At 34.8% G+C, this 22,336-nt stretch overlaps 3 protein-coding genes across 4 annotated transcripts; all 3 read left to right on the top strand.

Moving 5' to 3' along the window:
• The first annotated feature begins 1,895 nt into the window (after positions 1–1,895).
• LOC145228975 (nose resistant to fluoxetine protein 6-like) lies at positions 1,896–11,712 on the top strand. 2 transcript variants are annotated; one of them, XM_080094203.1, is made up of 13 exons: positions 1,896–2,185; positions 2,792–2,928; positions 3,053–3,210; positions 3,405–3,529; positions 5,075–5,245; positions 5,709–5,898; positions 6,323–6,497; positions 7,394–7,473; positions 7,904–8,026; positions 8,431–8,641; positions 9,081–9,270; positions 9,886–10,044; positions 10,710–11,712. In XM_080094203.1, the coding sequence occupies exons 1-13, from the start codon at positions 1,948–1,950 to the stop codon at positions 10,886–10,888; spliced, it is 2,136 nt and encodes a 711-aa protein (XP_079950329.1). In that variant the 5' UTR covers positions 1,896–1,947; the 3' UTR covers positions 10,889–11,712. The 2 variants fall into 2 exon arrangements, with proteins under 2 accessions (XP_079950329.1, XP_079950330.1); XM_080094204.1 differs by lacking the exons at positions 9,081–9,270; positions 10,710–11,712 and having other exon boundaries at positions 9,886–9,979.
• Positions 11,666–13,734, top strand: LOC145228976 (uncharacterized). Its single transcript, XM_080094205.1, has 4 exons — positions 11,666–12,002; positions 12,473–12,609; positions 13,001–13,158; positions 13,324–13,734. The coding sequence occupies exons 1-4, from the start codon at positions 11,666–11,668 to the stop codon at positions 13,511–13,513; spliced, it is 822 nt and encodes a 273-aa protein (XP_079950331.1). The 3' UTR covers positions 13,514–13,734.
• A 272-nt stretch (positions 13,735–14,006) lies between these two features.
• On the top strand, positions 14,007–21,007 carry LOC145229667 (activating molecule in BECN1-regulated autophagy protein 1A-like). The gene is made up of 7 exons (XM_080095002.1): positions 14,007–14,013; positions 14,119–14,221; positions 15,251–15,385; positions 15,822–16,001; positions 17,060–17,170; positions 19,562–19,644; positions 19,729–21,007. Exons 1-7 carry the CDS (start codon positions 14,007–14,009, stop codon positions 19,854–19,856), a joined length of 747 nt encoding a protein of 248 aa, XP_079951128.1. The 3' UTR covers positions 19,857–21,007.
• Positions 21,008–22,336: the final 1,329 nt, after the last annotated feature.

Genomic DNA, 22,336 nt, shown 5'->3' with positions numbered 1-22,336 from the left:
GTTCCGGGCATTACATGGCCTACTCTTTTGCGGAGCAAGGAATATTAGAATACAATGACAAAAAAATCAAACATGTTAATTGGGACAATGTTGAACATCGAATACAGAGTGGTGCATACATTTTGTTTTACACTAAATTATCTCAAATTCCCCAGAATATGCCAAGTAAAAGCCAAATCCCTATCACAATAAAAAGAAAAAAAAGAAAACTTAACTTACAATACGCTAACGCTCAAATTTCTGAAAAAAATTTTTTTGAAAATTATCCGTTGTACCACGCTACTTCAGATAATGTAATTGATAAAATAACTGAGCTAGATTTAAACAACAAGGACAGAGAAACTTATCATACTATAACAGAACACTTGCTACGTGATATGAGTATGAACTGGACGAACGCCCAATGTGTAACTGCTGGGTATAGATACTGCCTTTATTTGACCTTATCAAAATGCGACCTAAAAAAGTATTATCAAAATTTTTCATTTGAGAAAAGCACTATTTCGACAATTGAAACCTTTAATTTGTGGCAATACGTAAAGCATTTCCTGTGCCGAGAAAAAATTAGGAACCGCCAATTTTCAGACGGCCAAATTGTTAGTTCTTCAAGAGTGGGATTAGAATTAAAACCAAATTTAATTTTGAAACAAAGCTTGTTGAATTCCGTTGTTAACAAAACTAATTACAATTTGCTCGAATTTTTGGATATAGTTGTAAACCGTGAGGCTATAATTTACTACCAGGCTACCCGCGATGAAACGTCGTACGACGTTGCTACTGCCAATTTCTCCTTATCCTGTAACACTTTTCAAAAAAAACAATAGTCAACTACGAAATAAAAAACTGCACATCTCCATACAAAACCTAATAAACTCTAGGCCCAGGTAAAATACGGCTATTGGCAAAGGTCCTGGGTTAACAAAAAACCGAACGACCACCGCAAGGACTGCCTCCTGGGCGTGGTTGGAAAGTCCTAGTTAAAGTTGCAAACTTTAAGGTAGAATTCGTAATACAAATAAGTTTTACTTTAGTGTTCCTGATTAGCCACTTAAAAGTTAAAGATAAAATAAATTCAGCTAAAAAGCATGGCCATAAGGTTTTAAACTTAAATAAATTTGTCCCCAACAAATAAAACGCATTTTTTTCCAAATAAACATTTCGTTAAATTTTCAGTTATCGGAATGCCGCCTCATTGTCGAAAAAAAAACAAAAAAAAAACATTTTGAAACATGTATATGGTAAACGGATAAATCACATACATTTCCCCAAAAAAACTCGAATTCTCATTTCGGCGAAATGACGGTGGTCTTGAGGCGAGAAAAACAAACATCATGTGATGTTAGCGAAGAAAAAAAGCAAGTGGGTCAAAGAAAGGTGCGTTTCCTTGCTGTTTTCAACTGTTTGAAGGTTTTAACTGTTTAAATTTGTAATATTATTTTGAAGTTTAAACCGGTTTAGTGGCTTTTTTGCATTTCGCAACAGCACGCTATGCTTGTGCAATTGTAATTGTGACAGTGTTTGCACAAACTTTATCCCAGTAAGATAAAAACGGAGTATATATTTGCACTGTGGGTCAGGTATACTTTCATGATCAAACTTTATAACTATGTCATCCAATGTCATGTCCTTTACTTTAGGATATTCAAATATATGGTTATGTTAAAAAAGGTTGCAGTCAGGCTTTTTAAACACCAATCTAAACCTTTTTTCTAATAATGTGCAAAATAAAGTAGTTTATTAAACAGATTTTGATAGCTTGAGTTTCTACCTGCTTCACAAAATAAATTACTAGTGTTTCACAAATTGATAGAATGTGTGACAAACTGACAACAACCATGTACAGTTTTTGTGTTGTGTTTGAAACCAATAGCACCAGCATAAAGAGTATTAAGCTGTTTTGTGCTAATTCCGCAGGCCACGGCATAGAAAAAAAAACATTCATTTAAAATGATAAAATTTCTTCTGCTGTTGTTTGGGCTGGTTTCTATTTGCAACTGTGCAGACATTGAAAACATACATGCTGAAATTGGAAATTCAACTTTTCAAAATACTTTTGAATCATTTGAAAATGTGAGAGAGAAATTCTTTCAGCAAACTTTTGACCCCACAAGTGACGACCCTTGTGTGACCTCTCTGGCACAACTACTCTCTGATGTTTCAAAGTCCAAGGTTTATGCCATTAAAGGTAATGATGTAAATATTATATTTTGAATTCAAAAAATGTTTTGACTATGCATATTCATTATTTATTTAGAATTGCTGTTTACAATGAAAAAGTAAATACTGTGTACATAAAAAATCTTTTATGCCTGCTAAAGATAAATATAAGCAGGGAGTTAAACCAGAATAAATCTGACCCCATGAACCTGTGCGATTAGTTTATATCAGTAAACCTAGGCCATAACTTTTTTTCCCCAAAAAACTAAACCGAACGGAACTCACATTGAAAAAACATTGAAAGTTTAGCAAAATCCGAATCTATTTTAAAATGGATTCAATTTCCTAAATACAGATAGAGCTATTAACACAACAACTCACACTAGAAACGGTTTGCTAAATACTTGTAGATTGCATAAAGAGCACAGTTATTTAAATGAACTGTGAAGGTGGGATAGGCTTAAGGACTAAATTTAACATAAAGTTGCATTCAGTCGTATTTACCCTGATGAAGACAACCTGTATAGGACGTCGAACTGTGGGAAAAAATACATTTGCCAGTAGAGCTCTATACACTTGATAAAGAACTGGGTTAAGTTTCCTAATAGCAAAACTATCATCTTGCTTGTTGTAGTGTTAGATGCTTGGGGGAAGCTGGAAAGTGGATTTTTTCAGCTCAACATTAAGTGGATGGGAAGATATTATGAATGTATCAATATTAAAAGCACGGACTTTGAAGGAAAATATTTCTCTGTTTTTCTTTCATCAAAGGTAAGAGTTTAAATTTAAGTAAAAAAATTGTGTCCTTGTATACATTACTCTTCATACAAATTTTGAGTTCCTGTGCGTTTTATATCAAATATATAACTTTACAATGCGACACAATTGTTTCCAGGCATACCCGCTGCAGTTGCAAATTGGAACTTGTTTTCCCAACACATGTAGTGATCAAAATGTTTCAAATCTCTTTGAGACAGCACTAAAAAATGTGACTGTGACTGTTACTCCATCACAACAATTCAAAGCAAACTCACCAAAATCTATCTTAGGACTGTAAGTATTACACCTGAAAACTCCTCAATAACATTTTTTTGGATATTTAAAGTGATAATTAATGGGTGTTAACAATTTGAAAAAATACTTTTATATGACCCTACAATTGTTTTTATTCGGTTAACATGCATTTCAAGTCAGTCCTTCAATTAGCTACCATATTTTGAAATTTACTCAAAAATTGCATTTTACAGGGTTATTTTGGCCATTGTATTCACTATTACATTTTCAGCAACTTTGTATGATGGCATTATAAGATGGCATAGGAAGCGAGTTCTTACTGAGCTTGATTGCTTGGATCTTGATTATGCCACTGAAGGTAAAAAAATCCCTTTTAATTTGTCTACTTTTAAATATTGTTAACAAATCTAATACATTATTCTATAAATAATTTTTAACCTTGTTAGTATTATAAATAAGCCGTTGCTGTCAGGCATAATGTATAAACCAGTATTGCTCTTTAAGCATGTTTTATTATGAATAATCCACGGTTCGATTTTCCAAATCTTAAAAGACAAATATCTTATAATAGCGATAAAGTGTTAGTATTATTATGGGTCCCCTTCCCCCAGTGAATTCCTCCCTCGGGACTTATATCTGACTGATAACGTACACATATTATGGGTTGTAAAGGTAACTGGCAAAATTTTAAATACTAAACGAATACCCTGCATATACAATTGTTAAATATTTCAAATATTTCTGCATCATAGGGCATGTATTTCTGCCTTAAAATTAAAACTGATTATTTCGCGGTTTAAAGGGTAAAAAATGGGTGAATCCGATCGTAACGATTAAGGCGGCAGAGAGGGAGTGCTCAGTTTGACGTCTGGACAGACGTTTACGAGACAGTCGTTTGGGTGATTAGAAATCAGCTGTTGTTTTGTGCAGCAATGCTGTGTCGTTTTATTGAGTTATCACGCGCATTTTCAGTTTTGGCGCAGGTTTTACACCTAAGACGTAATTCGAACTCGATAAACATACTTCGGTTTCGTTTATGTCAGGCAAAACATCGTTGATCAACATAAATATGAAATTTAATAAACTTAACTTTTTCGAACGCCGCGATAAATGGTCTTTAAATTCTCGTTGTCAGCTTGGCCGTCTCATAACCACGGGTCACTAAAGGTCAACTTGTAGGCATTACAACACTGTTACAAATGTTTCGTCATAACATATCTTCTTTATTTTTGACAAATCAAAACTTAAGTCATATATAAATTAGGCCCAACGGTATTGTTGAACACTAAGGACTGCATGCTTTTAAAAACAGTGTCAAAAGGTCATTAAACGATCGTTTTTGCGAAACAAAGTTAACTGAAAAACAAGTTGTTATGTGTACCTTTGTAGCAAACGACTTTTTTTATATAGTGTCTAATACAACAGATAAGGCTTTCTAGGAAAATTTATGTTTGAAAACTGAACTTGAACCACAATATCAAGGTCAAAGCAAGAGATTAAATTGAATGTATTTTCCCCGTTGTTTTTCACCGATTTTTTGTACTTATATGACAATAATGATGCTAAAAGAATATGGAAAAAAACTTTTAAAGTTAAGTTAATGCTTTGTGAAACATTTGTCCTTAAGAATCTAAAAATAACCGCAACATAGGTTTACCGTAAATCCGCATAAACACACGTGTGGGGACCCATTCGTTTTTGCTTGCAAAAACAATCATGTATGTAGATAAAATTGTGTATAGTGTAGTAAATTGGTAAATATCGTATAGAATATATAAAATGGAAGTATATCAGAAAGCCACTTTTCTAGTTACTATGCACAGTGGATTTTGAGCAAAAGCTGTACAATAATAAATTGAGAACTAAAACATATAAAACTGTTTTACGCTCTGTTTGGTTTCAGCATCCAAATGTCAGAAAATTATTTTGTCTTTTTCTGCATTGGAAAACAGCAAGCGCTTGTTCAACACTGACCAAAGGCCTGGCGACATTAATTGCTTGCATGGAATTAGATTCATCAGCATGGCCTGGGTTATTCTCGGACACACTGTGCTTACAGCTGATAACTATGCTGGTGAGGCAGTCTAACATTTATACATACTTTTACAACTTGAGATGGATATATAATTGATCTTTTTTACAAAAAAATGAAGAAAAAGTGAGTAACATATTTGAATTGCATTTGTTTTGCTTGGTGAAAGAAATCATAGTAACGTTTTTGCATTAAAAAAACATTAAGTCGAAAATAGCTGTGCAAGGTTGTAATGCTATAAAGTGTGAAAAAGTTTAGGACACAATTGCTGGATAGATGGTAAGTGAACTGCAGTTACATAGTTACTACATATGTGTATCAAAAAAGGACAAATCTAGAAATGCTGGTGGTATTGCAGTTTAGCCCTCAATTGTGCCCATTACCAAGCTATTTCCGACTTGGTAATTGTTTTAATAGTATTGTATCCCTCGCTATACTATCTTTCACCAAGTGAAATAAACTCATTTCTACAGCAGGTCTTACCATAATCTTTAATTTTTCACAGATAACTTAATGTTCATGGCAAAATACCTGTTGAACACATGGTCATTTCAAGCAATTGTCAATGGAACATATTCAGTCGATACCTTCTTTTTCCTGAGCGGGCTTCTTGTGGCATACTTGGGAATGAGAGAATTAAATCGGTCAAATGGAAAGATGAATATTGCCATTATGTATTGTTATCGATACATCAGGTTTGTTTTAAATTTTAAATGTAAACATTGGCCACTTCAACATGTTTATCATAACCAAGTACACAGAAATTAACATAGCATATTAAATATTTCGGATTGACAATATTTTTCTTCCATTTAACCATATTACCCCATTGCCAGGAATATTTTTATGGGGATTTGAGATTCAGATGACAATAAACAGAGAAATTTATCATTTTTGCACTTTTCCCACATACATAAAATGTACACATTACATAAATGTACACATGCACAAAATGTACACGTACATAAAATGTACACATACATAAAATGTACATGGTTTTTTATATGTTCTTCGGAAAAAGATCAGCTTAAAGCAAAAAACAAATCATTCATAAAAGGTTATAAATCTTTCTTATAAATCTAAGAAAAGTTACAATGACAGCATTTCTACTATCTTCAGATTGACACCTGCTTATGCATTTTCCATTCTGATGCTTGTTAGTATTTGGCCATTGATGGGAACTGGTCCAATGTGGTACACTTATACAGAGGCATCGGTTAAGTTATGTGACCAATACTGGTGGACTAACCTTCTCTACATCAACAACCTTTACCCTACTGACATGACCAAAGAGGTTTGTAAGAAAATTGTAAGATTTTGCAGGTTAATTTTTATTTCATTTCAAAGTTTTATTGGAACAGATTTAAAAAGCTTTGAGCGAAAGAATGATAAGCTGCAGGCTAGTGTAGCCATCCAAAGGCACACCAGGTTTATATTTATTTGACTAAGGTGAACATACATTTTCAATGGGTTTACCACTGAGCCTGTGTAGCTCAGTTGGTAGAGGTTTAGTCGCAGAAAGACTCCTGTCATGGGTTCAAAACTCATCACAGGCTGTATTTTCTAGTCTATGCTTGCCGGTGGTAGGCAAACACTAGGCCAGTGGTTCCCAAACTTTTTTCTTTTAAGGCGCAGTTTAGAAAAAACAAAAATTAATTGGCCCACTTCGAACATTTGAATAATTTTTTTAGCTGACAAAGGCACTAACTATGAGGTCATGAAGCCGCTATACAGGTCACTCTCATAGTTAAATAGCCTAGTTGAACATCTCAGAGATGTGGAGCATGTTGGCCTAGTGGTCTAAGCACCTGGTAGTGGTACTACTACTCTACTTGATTGATTTTAATTTCAATATTTTTTGCGGCACACCTAATGACATCTCACGGCACACAAGTGTGCCGGGGCGCATAGTTTGGGAACCACTGCACTAGGCCATGGCTAAATGTGGTCCCGATGAAATTTTTGGTGGGGCATGTAGCACTTTCCTATTTGGGACCATTTGAAATTATTGCTTTAATGAGACAACAAAGGATTTGTGATGTAACACAACACCTTGTGCAAATATGTATTTCAAAAACCTGGTGTACTCCAATATATTTATTGAGTATTCTACAGTGTGTTTCTGACCATGGAACAAAAGATATACATTTACAAAAACTAATTTGTTTTAATTGGTTTTTGGATATTTAGTGTTTCAGCTGGGGATGGTACCTGGCTAACGACATGCAGTTTTATCTTCTATCACCAATATTTCTCTACTTGTTGTACAGGTGTGTTAAACAACTACGTACTTTATTTAAATGTAGTTATGTTTGTAACATATCCACATGCCGTATGGAGCATTTTGTAATGATGAAAATGAAACTATTATAGAACACTAGTTTCTTTACACAGATCTGTTATAGAGTTTAATAATTAATACAATGATCCCACTAGACACACAAAGAGAAAAAGGAATATTTGCAGAAACGTTTGAAAAATAAACATGTCACTTTTTCTGTCTATTTGGGCCGTTATATCTGTCATGAAACTATTTTAGGTCCACAAAATTAATGTTTTTCTAGAAGGCATCATGCATGCTCAGTCTGACCAATGAAAAATTTAAACCGATTAATTGGCGTAAAACTAAAAGTTGACACCCTTATGGAATTAAATGTTATGTGACAATTTGAAAATTCATATTTGACATATTTTTGACAGGTTCTGGAAAATTGCTTTGGGTCTCATGTCATTTATCACAGTGAGTAGCATGATAATCACGGGAGCATTTTCAAGACACACACAACAGCAACCGATAGTGTTGACCTTATCCTCCATTGCATAGTATGAAAGTCATAGTATAGATTCTTTATCATTTATACTTTAGAGTCAATTTTTATGTGGTTGTTTACTGATTAGACATTGTAAATAAAATTGTAATGATTTTAAAGGCAAAATATAAAAGTTATAGCAGTTTATTATTGGTTTTTGCCATTTTATATCTGTTTCTGTGTCACATACTACTAAGGTGTCTGATAAATAAATCGGTTCCTTTTTTGCTGGTTTGAATTTGTCTCTTAGAGCCTATATAGTTAATAAAGCACTGTAATCTCTGTATTGCAAGTTTTTAAGGCTAAAAATGAAACCTAAAATGAATGAAACACACTAGTTATTTGTGCTGTACATAATATAACTGACTAAAATTTGAAAAAATGAAAATACATGCCTGTTTATTTGATATTTTACAGTGGAGTTGTGAATGCTTTTCCTGACAGTGCCAACCTTACAACTGTTATCAAACCTGGCCCTGCAATTGAAACTATAGGTGATCCTCCAAAATACAGCATGTACATGCAAGACATATACGGAAAACCTTACTGTAGAATTGGTGCTTATCTTATTGGAATGGCTTTTGGATATCTTCTTCATGTCCGAAATAACAAAGTAAAAATGCCCAAGGTAAATTTAGTAGAAGTGAACTTGCTATTACATGACATTGTCGGACTTTGTACCTTTTTCTGAGTTTATTTGCTGCATCATTAAGTTAGTAGTTGTGTAATACTCACATAGGGTTTTGTTTGCATAATTGTGCCATTATTTTTAAGAGATATAGTAGTTGTAACTCTGTCAAACTGTACTTAATTTCTGTAATCACTTGAAGTGGCATGAAAACTCAAGTTGTGTGCCAAGGGTTGCAGATCCTTGGTCTAGAGCCAATATAAATTGTCTACATTTTCAGCTGTCTGCTATATGATGAAACCTCAATTTACATGAGCATGGTGGTCATGCACCAAATACTTATTTGTCATCTTTTTATATTCGATTTCTGTAGTTTTGTGTTTTGTACTATTGTGCTGTGTACAGAATCCAAATTTATACAATTCAATGTCAATTATAGGCTGCTGTAGTTTGTGGGTGGGTGGCTGCGGTTTCAGTGGGAATGTCAATTGTGTATGGTTTATATCCAACCATACACAACATGGAGTTTCTCAACTTGGATGTAGCTGCATTTTATAATGCAGTAACTAGACCTGTGTGGTGCTGCTGTGTGGGTTGGGTGGTGATTGCCTGTACAAGTGGTTATGGAGGTAGGTCAATGGCAAAGAGATGTTTTATGTGTTCTGTATGCACAGTAAAGCTCAGTTAATGCGGAACCATTTGGACCAAAAAAGTTTCCGCATTAGGTGAAGATTCAGATTAACCAATGTCGATTAGTTAAAGCCTTACCAAATTACAAATCATTTGTACCTCATTTTTTACAAATTAGGCAAACAGCTGGATTAACTGAATCTTGTTTACTGTATTTTTAAGTAGCCCATACTAAAAGTTTATGTTCAGGTATATTTGGGTATTTGGTTGTAACCTAAGCTGTGCACAACCAAGGCTTTAATTTTTTAAACTCCCAATTCCAACCCTCTTGTACTTTGTACATGTGTAGCACTTAGCACCAGTTAAACAGGTCCAAAGGTTGATTATCAGGATTCAAAATCCCTCATTCACTTTTTTTGAGAATTGTGTTGTGGCACCGTGCTGAAAATACGATAAACCTAATAAACACCTAATGACAAACCTAAATGCGTTTTGATTCATAGTATTATAATCATTTTACCACTAATTTAAGTCTGTGATAAGCCTTGAGATATCCAACACCTTGAGAAACTCTGTTTTAACAGAAGATATGTCAAGTAACAAATTTGTTCTAGGTTATGTCGATACATTTTTGAGCTGGAAGGCATTCATTCCACTTAGCAGACTTACTTACTGTCTGTATTTGCTTCATCTACTGGTGATCGGTTTGCTTTCTACAACGACAGAAACTTTGCTTCACCTGAGCATCCAATACATTATGTTACTATACTGTGGTAAGTTAAAGAATTGCTTGTCTCATGACCTAACATACATATCAACATTTTCACTTAGTGTATTTCACTTTCTCCTTATTACTGATTTGCCCTATTTATGAGCCCAGTGGTCACTCAAACCTTTATTACCGGATCCAATTTTTTGAGCCAGACTTGGAGATCTGCACAACTTTTTACTATGCCCAACAATTTACTGAGAATAATTGCCAAAAGTACACTGGCCCGTCCATTGTTTACCAACCACTGCACTAGCCTGTCTGCTGTATAGTTATACCTTCAAATCTTTAGTTCGTGTTTTGCCTCTTTATGTTTGACACTTTATTGTTTAACATTCTATCCAACAAAACAGTCATGAACCCGACTAGTATATTTAAATCGTAACATGTGTGTAAACCACCCTTTATTTATTTTTCTTTTATACTTTAATACAATATGTAGCACGAGTGTTTAACTGAACAGTATCACCTTCTCCAAGAAGCAGCAAGGTCTTTAATGATTGCTGTTTTTTAAACAAATAAACGAAAATGAAACCCCGTTTCCAAGCAACAAAATCAGTCAATGATTCTGTTAATGGGACATGATTTCCTTTTTCAGTAGTTTTCAGTAATAAATTTGTTTTAGATAAACTTGTAGTTAAACACTATCTTGATTTTTTTCATTTTTAGCTTCAGTTTGTGTAACACTTGTGCTTGCTTACCTCGTGCACTTAATGGTTGAAGCTCCTGTTACTGGGATTATAAAGATTTTGACTGGAAAAGATCAACCCAAGCAACCAGTTGCCAATCATGTTTATGTTCAAGACGAAAATCCACTGTTGGATAACCAAAGTGAACATGATGCTTGAATTCTTTCCTACTGCTTTATGTACTATGACCTCCATGACTTGAATTAGCAAAACCAAAACTATTGTGAACATTTTCGTTTACTGACTTGAATTTATAGCGTGAAATTTGTTTTCTTTATTTATCTTACCCATCTTGTAAAGCCAACTTGTCTGTGAAACATTTAACAGTGAACTTAAGGGTAAATTTTGCTCCGTTGAGTAATACATTTTATTCTCACTAGTTTGTGAAATTGTAAACAAATGTCATAACATAGCCCTGGCCTACTACTAGTGTGTGTTGGTCACCGTATATAATTTCAAATAAAAATTATTCTTTTAATTAGTTTAACATAGTTCAAATTTAAAGTATGTGTACATTTTAGAGTGTTCTAATGCTTTTCACTGTTCTTCCCTATATGTGTTTTCTTGCAATTTGTACTATCTTAATTTTTTAATTGTGTGTTGGTTTTAAGCAATGAATTTGTACCTTCTCACTGTTGTTCGGATTCGTATTTCATAATTTTCAGTGTGTTTGGTACAAAAGATTTTGCACCTTTTACGTAACATTTACCAATTTTAACATTTTGCATGTCGAGTCCGTTTCTTCCTGCTTGCCAAGCGTTCCAGACATGTTTCTCTTTAAAAACTGTATGATGTTCCTGATGTATAAAAACATTTGTAAACTGCAAAAAAGTTGGTATGTTACAGTTTACTATTTGGATTTGTTTTGTGACTAAATCTTTCTTCTGTGTAGATCTGCAAATGTACTAGTGTGCTTTGGTAATCAACCTCAAAAGTATGTGTATGCATATATGTATCTTAAATAATTACGACTATGCATTGCAGGCCAAAAATAGTGCTAATATGAGTAAACTGTTAATTATGTGGTTGCTTGTGGCAATCATTGTATGCAAATGTCAAGCTACAAACACCATCGGCAACACAACAGTGAATTTCCCCAAATTTCTGCCTCTAAATTTCTCTGAAGTTGAGGCTCAAATAATGGAGTCATTGAAAAACTTGTCTCAGAAGTTTTTCCAGCAATCCTTTATACCGACCTCGGGTGACCCTTGCCTGAATAGTTTGGTGCAGTTTGCACAGGATCTGTCCAAAGGAAAATACTATGCTATTAAAGGTGCTTGTAAATTTGTATGTAACTTTTATCCTGCTAAATATAGCGATGGTGGAATTCTTAATACTAGTCCACTGCTATGCCACCTGTGTGTTGGGCTTCATTTGAATGTGAACTTAACATAGTTCAATGCATCTTGTGGGTTTAACCTTTAACACATTATGAATTGAACATGTGGAATAACTTTAATGAATGTATAGCCATCCTGTGATTTTCACAAAACGTACCTAAATACAAGATTGGATGATTGCTTAAAACTATCCCAAATTGTCTGTAAAATATGTTGAAGCATTTCAATGTTTGACTACAAAGATCAAAAATCTATTTTATTTTTGCTTTCACATACTATTTCATTTAATTTTAGATGAACATAAATTCATAACTGGGATCAGCTCTAAAAAATTCATGAAGACCAGCGATCACGGAACACTCATATATAAATCATAGTATGTTTTTTTATAAATGTTTTTTAGTGTTGGATGCCTGGGGAAAAGTGGAGAGTGGATATTTTGAAGGAAATGCCAGATATTTGGGAAACTATGGAGAATGCAGGAATATTGACTCTTCAGGCTTCAAGGGAAAATATTATTTTACTTCACTGACGATCAATGTAAGAAATATTTAACAGTTTTTAGTGTGTTTGTCAAAAAAGTAAAGTAAAAACTGAACCAGTAAAAACTGTAACTTGATTCACTTTCCACTGCAAATTGTAATTCACTTCATTACCAAGGTTATCAAAAAAATATTAAACTATGACCATACAAACAGAATATGGCTACGTACACTTGAGAATTTTGAAATGCAGCTGTACCTATCTTGTACACTCCCTTCAGTCTGGTCTTAAACGTAAACTTGCCTATTGTGATGCTTGGTTGTAGGTATATTGCATCAGGTACACCCCAATAATGTGGTACAACCTAGACAATGTATGGTACACCATGCATAGGGCTGAAAAGCACTAATATGGAGCACAATGTGCATAAAATTTTATGTTTTTGCAGAACACAGTGTTAAAATTTGATTTGGGAACTTGTTTTCCTGATCAGTGTTCAGCTCAAAACATTTCATTTCTTCTGCAAAACTTGCTACCAAATTTCAAAGTGTATGTACATCCACAAAAAGAATTTCAGGCAAACACGCCAACTGCTATTCTTGGAATGTAAGTTTTTACACATTAAATGCCCTATCAGATGAATTATGTGCATGATAGCTTTGTGGTTTGTTAGGTTGGTGGCATTAATTTGTTTTTGTTTTCATTTTATTAGTTATATCCGCATGTTTGTTAGTTTTTGCATGTCGCTTTTTGTTGTCACTTTGTTTTTAGATTTATGCTTTTGCTTGCGATCACAATTGCAATCATTGCCACTGTTTATGATGTCATACTAAGTTATCAAAAAGTGCCTGCTTCATCTGAACCTGGTCAGTTGAATGAAACAGCAGTGCGTAAGTGCATTTTGGGGCATTTGTCAAAAAATATTAACTCAGTAATTAGCAAAATAACTGTAGACATTTAGGTTTTTTGTGCTACTAAAATCAAAGAATTTCGGGGTCAAAGGGTGGGCATGATTTTATTTCTGCTTCTGTAAGATTGTAGCAAGCAGAAACAAGATTACAATTACAAAAATTGTACATTGTAAAATACCATAAACACTAGCAAGCTTTATGAGATTAATGTCCTGCCCCTTGAATACAGTAAGCCAATGGTTATGCGTAAACTCATTTCCTAAAGCCAAGTTTTTTCTAAAGCTTTGGGAAACAAAAAAATTTGATTATTATATATATAACTATATAAATTATATATATAGTTTAACAAAGTTTTTGCCATCTTTAGTTCCTTATTCAAATAGAAAGTCTAGTTTTCCTTAAATCATCTAATACTTAGTGTTATGTTTTATGTTCTGGCTAATGTAAGTGTCTATTGTTTGTAAAGAGCAAAAATATCTGCTCAAAATCTATACCGAATATGTTTAATAAATTGAAATGCTAAGTGTCTTGCTTGACAAAATAATGTGCGGTTAGTTTTGTCAGCATGAACATATCTCCCATTTACTGTGTCCCTTAATAAGCACTAAGAAAGATTCTAGCAAATACAAACAATTTAAATCTATTTATTTTGCAGAACAACAGTTTAATCCTGGGGTTAATGACCAGCCGCCCCCAGATGCTGCTTATTCTAGATCTGCTCAACAAAGAAGCAGAGCCCGGCAATCAAGAACTCATTGGTAAGGTTTTAAGTTGATTGTAAAATCCACAAAGAAACGTTTTGAAGCTTAAATGGTCATTTATATAGCTTGAGATCAGTGGTTTTCATACTTTAGCGTACCATGGCCTACGTCAGGGGTCTCAAACACAAAAACTAGCATCAGGCGCATTAATCAGCTCAAAAATATGAAATAATTGGACTCGTTGGCCAATACTTGAAATCCAAGCGTCTCTGCGGGCCGCACAACCTTTAATGAAGGGCCGCATGTTGCCCACCCCTGGCATAAATGAACATTTTATTTTTTAATTATGCAATACTTTTGTTGTATTGCTACACTGTAACAAATGTTTCGATAGTGTGGCCCTCGACTTCTTTAAAAGCTTGTTTTTGGCCCTTAAAGCAGTTTGAGTTTGGGAACCCTGACTTACAAGCTTATTTTAGTGGGCAACAGTTTAATTAAAGAACTAAGTACCATGCTTTGTGCATTCTTTTGTCATAATTATATTTATTTATATGGAACATGTTTATGAGGCAATAAAGAGAACTGTATTAATAGCAGTTGTAGTGGATCATATTATTTTGATATAATTGGTATGACAACAGATGTGTTGCATTTACATGAATGAAAATATGAATTGTTATTGCAAAAAGTTTGTAAAAACAGGATTTAGATTTCTGCAGATATTTATTTGATGCACAGATAAAAATCTACCGCTTTGCAGTTGCAAATCATAAACAGTTAACATGCAGAGCTTTTAATTTTTTATGCCAGTTAACTTTCTAAGTTGATTAGATTTAAAGCAAAAATATTTTGATTACCTACTCCGGTAATGTCCCAGCTGTTAGTAGCTCTTTGCATAAAGTTACATACTTACAGACAAAACTATCTATGATGGCAGATTTGTAGTCAATTCAAGTCATTGAATTGTTTTAAAAATAGAATAGCTATTCTGTTTTGTGCAAAAAGCCTATTTATTTTGATCGGGGTTATGTAACAAGGAGACATATGGAAAGCGTTGACAGTATTTTATAAATTTTGTGTCTTTAGGCGTCGACACCAGCTTCGCTTACGTAGCATCAACCAGTATCTGTCATTTTATCCTGGACACAATTCACCAGATCCAACCTCGTATCGATTGCAGTGGTGGGACTTTTCTAAATTGGAACTTCCCGAAATTAGCAGGTATATATGGTTTTCAGATTTTGGAAACGGAATTTTAAGAACAACAAATTTACAGGATAAAACAAGGTCTGACATCCAAAACAATTTCAAATGAACGCTTGGTTGTGCACAAACTATATAAAATATTGGCCCATAAGGCCTATGCATGTTTTTTCACACCTGTATCATCAACAAATAATATACAACCCATAGTTTCACTCAAATGCGCATTTAAAGAAAGCTAATTTAAGAGTGAAAGGCATTTTTATGTCATGTACAACTTAAACCATACAATGTCTAATTCATATTAATAGAAGCTAAAATGCATTCACAATAATTTTTCCAATCATCTTTACAAAAAAATTGGGTCAATTTGGGAAAAATATTCCATTCCAGATTAAACATTGTATGGTAGTTTTAGTGCTTTACCCTAAAACATGTGTATTTATTCTTTCAGATCTGACATCAATGTAATAGTTCCACAGTGCAAAGTCTACAATGATTCAAGTGTTGATATTTCCAAAGATGGAACTAAACTGGCAACGTTTATTCCAGCGGAACTAAATTTTGTTCCTGATTCTATGCAAGTTGCAGTTTTCTCATTAGAACCAAGCACATTGGGTCAAAATATATTCAGGTTGGTAATCAAAGATGATTCCAGTTGTTATATAACAGTGGTGGCCAAACTGTGGCTCTCGAGCCTTTGATTGCAGCTCTTTAATGTTGGACATGCATTTCCCCATCTTGCCGAGTTGTTTATCCTGATTATGAAACAATGCATTATATCCTGTATTAACAATAGACTGACTGTTTGTCATAACCAATGTACATTCCGAAAATCAGCCGAAAAGAACATTGTTGTACAGAAGCGTGCTAGATTGTGCATTGTAGTCAAATATATTTTTAGATTTAAGCTGTAAGTCAGGGCTGACATTAACAGCATTTTACATTTGTATTACAGCTGCTACTAGCAATAACTGCAAAGTTTAGACCTGTGTGTCTTATCTGTCAAGCTTTGCTCAACTATTACAAAATTAGCAACTTGAAACATCATTACGAAGCTAAACACTAAACTTTCCCATCATATCAGCCTAATTTCAAACACTTTGCAGCCCAGGTGGAGACTCACAGTATCACCATACAACAATAATCATTATTTGATAGCATACACTACATTGTGAGTGAATAAATTCGTTTTTTAGATTTTTTGTGTTGCGGCTCTTTTAAAACTAAGTTATGTGATATGCGGCTCAAGCGTGAAGCTGATCTGGCCCCCCCTGTTATATAACATAGCCTTGATTAGCATATATCCAAGGCAGGGATTTTCATACTTTTTTGGGCTTGACCCTTTAACATATTTTTTAAAAATTATTCAGCCAACAATAGTACTGCTGTACACACAGCTATAAGTAATGCATTTACTTATGTTTGGTTTCTAAACAATAAATGTGCACTACAGATGCTGACATTGTTACAATACATAGACCAAGGGTTGTTTTAAAGTCGGAACATAGCCACCAAATTATATCAAACCACCTGCTTAAACTTCACCCCAAACAATAAATCTTTTCCAAATTTTTCAAACTCAAAAATAGAATCACCCAGCTTGTTGCTTGGTGAATGAAGATTGTAATGGACCTAATACAGAAAGGGTATTGATTCTGAATTATACTATCATCTTTTGCATCTTTTCAGGAAATCAATTGGGCCAAATGCTGTTTGTCTAAGCTTATCGCCACTAGGTGGCTACATTGCGGTGGGAGTCAAAAACCGAGTTTACTCCCAGGAAGGCAGGCAATTGTATAGGTAAGGTGTAAAATAATAAATTGACTGTGGTCAGTTTTAGTGCTTCGTAAAATTTGATAATGTCTAACCATGCAGCAAACTTGTCTCTAAGTTTTACAGTTCTACCTAATCTTGCTTTTGAAGTAGTGAAATTTATTTTTGATTTGTTGCAATGCTTGTAATAAAGCTTTAGGTTAAAATGTTGAAAATACCGGCCCAAATGACATAAAAAGTGATCTGTTTTTTGTCAAATGTTTTGACAAATGCTCATGCCATTATTTTCACCATTGAACTTATAAACAGAAATGTATACAGTGTTTAGGTTACCGTATTTTACGGACCATAAGGCACAATTTAAATCCTTTTTTTCCTCATAAATTGATCGTGCGCCTTATAAGCCGGTGCGCCTCATGTATGGATCAAGTAGTGCTTTATTGCCTACACTCCAGTATACTATTATTATATAAATAAACCACCGTCTTACACAACAAACTATGGTGAAAGCAACTAGCAACTGTGATATTCACTAGACTCATTTTTTCTTTTGCTCATTGTACTATTGTGACTTGCTTACATTTATTACGTAACAAGTAAACTTTTATACTCCTTAAAATACGTTGCGTTCTATAGCCCGGTGCGCCTTATGTATGAACAAAGAACTAATCAAAGCAATTTATTGACAGTGCGCTTTATGGTCCGTAAAATATGGTACACTTTTTTGCATAATATTTTACTTCATGATACAATTTTGAGCCAAAACTAGCACATTTGCTTTGTCTAATTGTTACACTGTTAAAACAACCTCTTTTGCACATTATGTTGTTATTTTGCTAAGCTGCTAAAATTTACTCTCACCTAATGCATTATTATGGGTCCCCTTCCCTGAAGGGGACACATATTGATTTTACTCAAATTGTTTGTTTGTTTTTTCTTTTTTTTTCTTCTTTTTTTTTCTCCCCAAAGTTTGTCCGACTCGTTTTTCCATGAAATGTTTGATGGATTTCGATGAAATTTACACAGATGGTAGATATAGTTATGTAGATGTGCATCCCACTTTGTTTTTGTTGATAACCCCAGTATTTACCCCGCTAGCCCCCTTTTACCCCAAAGTTTGTCCGACTCGTTTTGCCATCAAATGTTTAATGAATTTAGATGAAACTTACACAGATGGTAGGTATAGTTATGTAGATGTGCATCCCACTTTGTTTGTGTTGATAACCCCACTATTTACCCCGCTAGCCCCCTAAAATGGTTTTTTTCACCCAAAGTTTGTCCGACTCGTTTTTCCATCAAATGTTTAATGGATTTGGGTGAAATTTGCACAGATGGTAGATATAGTTATGTAGATGTGCATCCCACTTGGTTTGTGATGATAACCCCACTATTTATCCCGCTAGCCCCCTAAAATGTTTTTTTTTTCACCCATAGTTTGTCCGACTCTTTTTTCCATCAAATGTATGATGGATTTGGGTGAAATTTGTACAGATGGTAGATATAGTTATGTAGATGTGCATCCCACTTTGTTTGTGTTGATAACCCCAGTACTTACCCCGCTAGCCCCCTAAAATGTTTTTTTACCCCGCAAAGTTTGTCCGACTCGTTTTGCCATCAAATGTTTAATGGATTCGGATGAAGCTTACACATATGGTAAAGATAGTTATGTAGATGTGCTTCCCACTTTGTTTGTGTTGATAACCCCAGTATTTACCCAGTTAACCCCTCAAAATGGGTGAGATTTTAAACAGTGTCGGAATGGGCTGAAATTTGGATAGCTTGAAGAAGAGGCCATTTATAGGTGTTGATTGTTGTGTTCAACCCTGTAGCCCCAACATTCACCCCACTAGCCCCCAAAGTGTAAAACGTATTTGTATGTTATTGGGCACCACAAACGAAAGATTTCTGTGGCCCAATAGTGTTACAAGGGCAACCAGTTGTGTGTTACTTGTGTTTGTGGGTTGCTTGTTGGACGTTTTTGTGGCATGGCAGTTAGGGGGTTGTTAACAGCCCTATGTAGTCAGAAGCATTAATGGTTGTTGCTCAAAACACCTCTAGTGGTCAAACCTTTAAACATTGGCGGATTGGGCTCAAATTTTGTAGTACTATTGATTGAATTATTGTGGTTTCATAGTATTATTATTTAAGCCCAGTGCTGATCACTGTGTTTTACCTTACAACACCCGACTTTCTCATGGTTATCTCTTGAAATGCATTATTTTTAACTTTGCATGTGTGGGGACCCATGAGTTTCTGCCTGCAGAAACAACTAAGGTTATAAAAGACGCTGGATAATGTGGGACCCAATATAAAATAAGCAGAGGAAATATATGAATGTTTTAAAATAGGTTATAGTGTATAGGCAATGACAAAATGTGCTAAGCCACCCTTCTAGTTTAATTTACTTTTTACTTTTAGGTTTCCTATGGCTCAAATTCTTAGAGTTGGCCACAAAGGATGTGAAGCACTTTCCACAGTTGTTCATCATGTCAATCATCCTGGTAAACACTGTTATCTGATTAAAAAAATGTTGTTTTTCATTATTTGCTGATTACATTTAACTATTCTTTTTGTATATTTTGCAGTGATTCCAGACACCCCTCAGAGATTTGTGAATATAAATACCATAGCCTGGCTTCCTGGTGTGGGTCAGGGTCTTGTGTATGGCACAAATAATGGAGAGTTAAGAATCTGTCACACTGTCGCTTCATAAAGCATTCACATGTGTCAGTTTATTAAATAGATACAGGGGATTTGGGTTAAGAGCAGTGGTGGGAAACAATTTTTTTGTCAGCTGGTTCTGTCACAAAACTCATACTATTCTGTCAGTTCATTTACAAAACGTCCATTCACAGTAACCGGTTTGCTGATCTCATAAAATTTCGTGAGACAGTTCTATAGAACTGGTGCAAACCGGCTGAATCCCACCACTGGTTAAGAGGATTTTGGAGACTTAACCGAGTCTGTTTCTGTGTCTAAAAGTACAATTAGCTTCAAATGCTATTGTTATTCCTAGCATATTTGATTTATGCTACATATCAAGCCATTCTGATCATTTGGTGGAATTTGATATTGCATGGAAGGATGCCTTCAATGTTCACACAAAATGTATATGTTCACTGCTGCACCCAATTGAACCCAACAATTATTTGCATGAGGTCATCTTGTCTGCTACAGCTGTTTATGACGTCTCAACTGTCGTTCAATTGTCCGACAGTGGGCATTACATAATGATGTGTATGCAGTTATTAAGCCAAGACCATCTGAACTTGGGGTAAGGCTTTGTTAAGACCCAATGGTAGGATCAAGGTTACACCTTGAAGTGTTGGTAACAACGTTTCGTCGTAATATGCATATAAAACATAGTACAAGGGAAAAACTACAAAATATTTTACTTTCGTGCCCTTTTCTGGCGTGTCGCTGCGTGTTCCGTTTAAGTTTGCTTAGTGGTGCAATTATTATTTTGCCATGGGCTGCGTTTCGTTTTATTCCCGTCTTTTTTATGTACATGACCCTGCTGCATGATATCTTAACGATTTTCTAGATATTTAAGTTTGGCTTTACGAACGGAATAACGTGTGAAAAACTTTTGTTTCATTGCGCGACATACGGCGAAAGCCTTTGACCGAAATCAAGTAAAGCACAATTGTTTTCGGCTAGCAAAAATGTGGGTAATTGTTTAGCCAAGGTGTTTATTCAATTTGCTGTTTGTTGGGCACTGTACCTTTCGATGTATTCGTTCTTTTTTGTGGTATTTATTTATCATTCTTTGTATTCGCCTTTTCGCGACGATAGAGCAACTGTATTTCATCGTCGGTTTGTTCGAAAGTGTTGCTTCGATGTAATATTAACAATATCCACTGATGTTTTTGTTGTTTTACCTAGCTTGTACAATTTAATTTCTGAGGGTATTAATTGTCCCCTTCTCTTAAGGGATACAACTGTATCTCCCGTTCGTTCAAAAGAGAGTTGTCCAACTTTCTGAAATTTACATGTGTGATACATAAGTGATCTTACTTTCTGTAAATCCCGGTTGACAAAATCGTGACTAAATTTTTTCAAGCTCCAATTCGGACAGAGGTTACACGCCAGTCGTTGTCATGTCGACGAGCATACGCAAAATACAAAACATCGGCTAGTGCTACAATAAGCGAGACGGTTTGGGGAGTTTGCATTTTTTCGTTAATTTTAACTCTTCTAATGTTCCTTATAATTCAGAGTGCATCCAGCACGATGTTTTTGCCAAAATCATGGACGATATTTCATCGAAAACACGTTATGGTTATTAAGACAAGTTTGGAAACGTTTATTTCAGGGCGAAATCAGTAAGCTTTAGTATAAAGAACAAATATCTTTCGCTTTTGCAAAAACCTTTTAGTTTTTAAAAAAGCAACACAAAAGGGATTTAAATTAGGCAAGGCACCTCACAAACACCACCAAGCACCAACCATCAACAGAAAAACTGACTAGAAACACACTGTAAAAGACAAGAAAACGCACGAAAGATAAAAAGGGTGATCGTCTTTAAAATAATGTCGTCCTATAGTTGCTTTGTGAAGTGTCAAACCTTGCCCGTGTTACACAGTGACCAGACCCCAGCGAGTGGCAAACCGATTTTTTCTCCGGCCCACATACTGTTCTTGACATAAATGTACTAGGACTTGTGGTTATGAAGAGTTTATTGTTCGTTTAGCTAGTATTTACCAAGAGGTTACAGTATAGCAGTGGTTCCCAAACTTTTTCATATTTTTTTCAAAACGGTCCCTTCGCCATTATTTCGAGGGCTCGCGGTCCTTAGGACTAAATGTGTATTTCACACAAACGAAAGTTGATTGCATGATTTCAGCTAGTAATGCAAAATTACGCATAACAATTATCCTAAGACAGCATGTGTCATCACAAACAGGACAAAAACATTACGATTGTGCGCGAACAATTACATTGTTTGATAGAATTCATTCAATAAAGGCAATTGTTTAGCAATGGAGACAGTCGATTCTCAATTCTACTTTGATTTAAACTTATTTAGTGGCACAAACTGACTCCAAATAAGATTATAGAATTACTTCAACCGCTTCGCGGTCCCCCCAAAATTGCCTCACGGACCCCTAAAGGACCGCGGACCCCAGTTTGGGAACCGCTGCAGTATAGCATAAACGTATTGCAAAACAAGAACGTTTTGTTGCCGTTTAG

The sequence above is a fragment of the Phallusia mammillata genome, chromosome 5 (assembly GCF_965637545.1).
Source record: "Phallusia mammillata chromosome 5, kaPhaMamm4.hap1.1, whole genome shotgun sequence".
Taxonomy (NCBI): Eukaryota; Metazoa; Chordata; class Ascidiacea; order Phlebobranchia; family Ascidiidae; genus Phallusia; species Phallusia mammillata.
Note: the sequence above shows the minus strand (reverse complement) of the source record. Positions and strands in the feature narration are given on the sequence as shown.